The following is a 6000-nucleotide window of genomic DNA, read 5'->3' as shown; positions in this document are numbered from 1 at the left end:
AGTGCAGGTAGACAGCATATGGCACATTGGCCTTCATAAAGTATTAAGTATAGGAGATGGGATATTATGTTGAAATTGTATAAGATGTTGGTGAGGCTTAATGTATGATTATGAGGACACGCAGTCCCCTTTTATTGTCATTTAGTAATGCATGCATTAAGAAATGATAAAATGTTTTTCCAGAATGATATCACAGAAACACATGACAAACTGACTTAAAAGCTAACAAAAACCACATAATTATAACATATACCTACAACAGTGCAAAGCAATACAGTAAATTGATAAGAACAGACCATGGCACAGTAAAAGTCTCAAAGTCTCTCGAAAGTCCCATCATCTCACGCACCCGGTCAACCTCCAGTGCCGCCAACTTGTCGGTGCAGCATCCTGGAAGCATCTGACCACAATCTGACTCCGAGTCCGTCCAAAAAACTGAGCCTCCAACCACCTGTTCGACACCGAGCACTGAGCACCGAGCACCATCTCTGCCAAGCACTTCGACCCCAGCCCTGGCAACAGGCGATACACAAAGCAGAGGATTTGGGGCCTTCGTCTCCAGAGATTCTCGATCACACAGTAGCAGTGGCAGCAAAGCTGGCATTTCAGAAGTTACTCCAGATGTTCCTCTGCGCTTCTCACGGCTGTCTCCATCAAATCCGGATTGTGCACGGCTCCTAGTTACACATACGATATCATTCAGAATGGCAGCGCACGCTGCATCACGCCACCATCTTCTCCTCCCTCCTTCTAATTTGGAGTATTGTGTGCAGTTTTGGTCATTTACCTACTGAAAATATGTAAATAATATTGAAAGAATACAGAAAAAAGTTTCAATAATGTAACTGGGACTGGAGGACCTGAGCTATAAGGAAATATTTAATAGGTTAGGACTTTATTCCATGGAATGTACAAGATTGAGGGAAGATTTGACAGAATTGTACAAAATTATGAGGCATTTAGATGGGGTAAATGCATCAGGCTTTTTCCATAACTAGAGGTCATGGGTTAAGGGTGAAAGGTGGATACATGAGGGAAAACGTCTTCACTCAGAGGGCTGTGAGATTGTGGAATGAGCTGCCAGCACAAGTGGTGCATGCAAGCTCAACTTCAATGTTTAAGAGAAGTTTGGATAGGTACATGGGTGATAAGGGTATGGAGGGTTGGTGCAGATGCAGGTTGATGGGTGTAGACAGTTTACATAGTTTGGCATGGACGAGATGGGCCAAAGGGCCTGTTTCTATGAATTATGACTACAAGTTGGATACAAGCAACTGAACTACCAGCACAGTAGAGTAGAGTTCTTCCATTAAAAAGTGTTTTTCAGCAATGTTCTGAGACACAAACAAAACAAACGGGAACAGATCAACTCTTCTTTTTGTCCCTGATACAACTGCATTGTAAGTTTAACAAGATGTTGATTGCAGTTAGACAGAATTATCATCATTCAGTTGCTCTCCGTACTGAGGTCAGGGAGGGGGCTGTCTAGTAGAAGAATTCAGAACTTCAGCCAGGAAGACTCTGTTATAAATTAAAATCAAGAAACTAAAGATGCTGGAGATCTGAATTTAAAAAATTCAAGAAACACTCAGATCAGATGAGAGGAGAAACAGGGTTAAATGCTTCAGCTCATGTACCCTTTCAAAGACCTTAAAATATAATTCCACTTTTCTTTCCATAGATGCTGCCTGACCTGCAGATTATTTCCAGCATTTTCTTTCTACATTGCAGGAAGCCTCTGTCAACTCCACAAGTTGGAAGTCAGGAAGAGGAGAACTCCAAGTCTATGTTCCACTAGTTCCAAGACTACCACCCATGGTGACTGGAGGCAGGTAACCTCACACCCTCGTGGCAATTCTCTCACTTCAAGGATTGCAAACCAGTGCTACAAAATGCCTGTTGTATTGTCGAGTGAATTCAAATTTCTTACGGCATGGAGAGGAGATGTATGACTAGTAATAACTGTAATCTCTGGTCCCCAGGATGGAGGTAACATGGTGGACAGTGAAAACTAACCAAATCCCCTTTGAAAGCTACAGGAAAGAAATATGATCAATTACATCAAAGACAGTGAGGCAAAACTATTTTATTTCAAATCTAACAACGATGCAATACGTTTGATCTACAAAATGTGTACCTCTTTCAGAAAGACACTAGTGATCCAAAATGTATATATATTTTAAAACACCCAACATCAAAGGAGGCCTGGTGTGGAGAGGTAGTGTTGAAAATGGTGGCAGACATCATCAGCATTCACACTATGGATGGATTTGCAGGACAGGTCACCATCTCCATTGGAAGTTTCCCCTCAATAGTTAGCCGTCATGCTATTGATGACATGTTGACACAGTCCAGTTACCTGATTGGAGAATTAAGTTATCAGAAAATCTGAAGGAAAAAGGAGACAACTGAAGCAAAGAATTTTACTTATCAACATTCAGTAGTAGACGTATTTAATTCTTCCAGAAAGTTTTCCTTACTAGTTTTGTTAAATCCCATCACCTCAGGTGTGAGCATAGACAATGAAGAACCTGATGCAGTGCTCGTATGAAGTACAGAGAGATGCATCTTCCAGCTAGTGTCACCGAGTCCAAACTGATCTCCTTCCATGTGCTCCAGGGAAGAATGAGACCCAGCCTTTCCAATGTAATGATGAATTGGTGCACAGTCACAGTTTTAGGTGAATGTCTAACTGCGAGAATGGGTCACTGGGGTCAGAGGGGGGTAAAGAGAGAACTGTTCTGTTGGAAAGGACTGTACCTGGATCACTCCTGAGAACAAAATTCTACTGAACTGAATAACTAAGATTAAAGCCCGATTTACTTCCTAAAAATGGGGAGGGGAAGTCATCACAAGGAAAGTGGATGAGTGGGAGGGACTGCAAGAGGAATGAGGAAGGAGTGGAGGTGAGTTATTAGCGTAAGAATAACAAGATCACATCAGTAAGGAAATTTGTTTGCATGATTTTTTTTACTCCGTGCTCTGGGAGTTTGACGGTCTTTTTAAAAAATACAAACCCCATTTCGAGAAAAGTTGGGATATTTTCCAAAATGCAATAAAAACAAAAATCTGTGATATGTTAATTCACGTGGACCTTTATTTAACTGACAAAAATACAAAGAAAAGATTTTCAATAGTTTTACTGACCAACTTAATTGTATTTTGTAAACATACACAAATTTAGAATTTGATGGCTGCAACACACTCAACAAAAGTTGGGACAGAGGCATGTTTACCATTGTGTTACATCACCTTTCCTTTTAATAACACTTTTTAAATTGTTTTGGAACTGAGGATACTAATTGTAGTAGATTTGCAATTGGAAATTTTGTCCATTCTTGCTTGATATAAGACTTCAGCTGCTCAACAGTCCGTGGTCTCCGTTGTCTGATTCTCCTCTTCATGATGCGCCATACATTTTCAATAGGAGCTAGATCTGGACTGGCAGCAGGCCAGTCAAGCACACGCACTCTGTGTCTACAAAGCCACGCTGTTGTAGCCGGTGCAGAATGTGGTCTGGCATTGTCCTGCTGAAATAAGCATGGACGTCCCGGGAAGAGACATTGCCTTGATGGCAACATATGTCTCTCTAAAATCCTAATGTACACCTTAGAGTCAATGGTACCTTCACATACATGCAACTCACCCATGCCATGGGCACTGATGCACCCCCATACCATCACAGATGCTGGCTTTTGCACCTTTTGCTGATAACAATTTGGATGGTCGTTTTCATCCTTGGCACAGAGAACTCGACGCCCGTTTTTTCCGAAAACTAGCTGAAATGTGGACTCATCTGATCATGGCACACGGTTCCACAGTCTTTCGGTCCATCTGAGATGAGCTTGGGCCCAGAGAACTCGCCGGCGTTTCTGCATAGAGTTGATGTATGGCTTCCTCCTTGCGTAATAGAGTTTCAAGTTGCATTGCTGGATGCAGCGACGGACTGTGTTGAGTGACAATGGTTTTCCGAAGTACTCCCGAGCCCAGGTGGCTATAATTGTCACAGCATGACGGTTTCTTAGGCAGTGCCGCCTGAGGGCTCCAAGATCACGCGCATTCAACAGTGGCTTCCGACCTTGCCCTTTACACATTGAGAAGTCTCTGAATTCTCTGAATCTTTTCACAATATTATGTACTGTAGATGTTGAAAGACCTAAATTCTCTGAAATCTTCCATTGAGAAATGTTTCTTTTGAACTGACTAACAATTCTCCCACAAATTTTGGCACAAAGGGGTGAGCCACGACCTATTCTTGCTTGCAAAGACTGAGCCTTTGATGGACGCTACTTTTATACTCAGTCATGATACCTCACCTTCTACCAATTAGCCTGCTTAATGTGGAGTCTTCCAAACCAGTGTTACTTGAATATTCTGTGCACTTTTCAATCTTATTTTAACTCTGTCCCAACTTTTGTTGAGTGTGTTGCAGCCATCAAATTCTAAATTTGTGTATGTTTACAATATACAATTAAGTTGGTCAGTAAAACTATAGAAAATCTTTTCTTTGTACTTTTGTCAGTTAAATAAAAGTTCACGTGAATTAACATATCACAGATTTTTGTTTTTATTACATTTTGGAAAATATCCCAACTTTTCTGGAAATGGGGTTTGTAGGTTCTTTTGGGATCTCTTTGCTTTGTGGCTTCCTCTAAGGAGCCAAAGCCCAAGATTGATATACAGCATACATCCTTTGATAATAAATGATCTTTCAACTCTGAACAAAAGTGCATTAGCAAATAGAGTTCAGGCACAAAACAAAGAAATAAGACAAGTGGATCAATATTACAAAATAAAATTGTTGCAATCTTCATAATAGTTAAAAATAAAATCTGTAGATGCTATATCTTCCTATATACATGACAAATTCATAGCAAGCTGTAAAAAAATAATGACTCAAATAAGTTTCAACAGATATGATAAGATTATAGCTAAAAGGAGGTTGAAGATGGAGCAAGATACCCAAAAATGTTCAATGTAAGAAAGGTCATAGGAAAAGGAAGTGGGCAGTTAATGAAGATAGAAGTCGGTGCAGGATTGGCTTATGTAGACTAATATGTTGAGCAGCGCAACTACGAAACAGCTATCCTGGACTGTTTGATGTGCAGTAAGGAAAAGATAACTAATTACATGAAGACATGAAAGAGTCTGTAGATGCTGGAAATCTGAAGCAACACACAAAAAGGTACTGGAGGAATTTGGCAGGTCAGGCAACATCTGCAGAAGGGAATTAACAAGTTAATATTTTGGGATGAAACCTTTCATCAGGACTGGAAAGAAAGAGGTCAGAAGCCTAATTAATTACCTTTTTAGTTTGGGTCCATTAGGAAACATTGACTATAACATGAGAGAAATTTTCATTTAGAAGGAAAATAAAGTAATTCAATCCAAATCTAGCTCTTGCCTTTGAAGAGAGGAATTTATGAAGGTGTAAGGAGTGAGTTCGTTATGATTGGTTGAGGAACTTCATTGAAAGAAATGGTAGCGATGGCAATAGCTAACATTTAAGGAATGCATACAGGATCTATAGTCGGATATAGGATCTATATGGTATATAAGATCTATAGTATACAACTTCTATAGTTGCACTGTGCAGAGAATTTTGACAGGCTGCATCACTGTCCGGTCAGGAGGGGCTACTGCACAGGACCGAAAGAAGCTGCAGAGGGTTGTAAATCTAGTCAGCTCCATCTTCGGTACTAGCCTCTAAGTACCCAGGACATCTTTAGGAAGCGGTGTCTCAGGAAGGCAGCGTCCATTATTAAAGATCTCCAGCACCCAGGGCATGACCTTTTCTCACTGTTACCATCACGTAGAGGTACAGAAGCCTGCAGGCACACACTCAGCGATTCAGGAACAGCCTCTTCCCCTCTGTCATCTGATTCCTAAATGGACTTTGAAGCTTTGGACACTACCTCACTTTTTTTTTTAAATATACAGTATTTCTGTTTTAGCACATTTTTAAAATGACTTATTCAATATACATAATTGATTTACTTG

The 6000-nt window shown here is 40.4% G+C and overlaps 1 protein-coding gene across 5 annotated transcripts in view; it reads right to left on the bottom strand.

Moving 5' to 3' along the window:
• Nucleotides 1-345: 345 nt before the first annotated feature.
• LOC134352970 (amine oxidase [flavin-containing]-like) overlaps nt 346-6000 on the bottom strand; it is a 69058-nt gene continuing 63403 nt past the window's right edge. For 4 of the 5 annotated variants that reach the window (XR_010019517.1, XR_010019518.1, XR_010019519.1 and 1 more), the window contains 2 exons: nt 2138-2359; nt 346-677 (listed from right to left, as the gene is read on the bottom strand). Coding sequence is in view for 1 of the 5 variants with exons in the window: in XM_063060673.1 (XP_062916743.1) it covers nt 2356-2359 (4 nt within the window). In the remaining 4 variants the exon portion in view is untranslated. Of the gene's footprint in view, nt 678-2080; nt 2360-6000 lie in introns of those variants that run through there. The other variant, XM_063060673.1, reaches the window with a different exon arrangement.

The sequence above is a fragment of the Mobula hypostoma genome, chromosome 10, assembly GCF_963921235.1.
Source record: "Mobula hypostoma chromosome 10, sMobHyp1.1, whole genome shotgun sequence".
Classification (NCBI taxonomy): domain Eukaryota; kingdom Metazoa; phylum Chordata; class Chondrichthyes; order Myliobatiformes; family Myliobatidae; genus Mobula; species Mobula hypostoma.
Note: the sequence above shows the minus strand (reverse complement) of the source record. Positions and strands in the feature narration are given on the sequence as shown.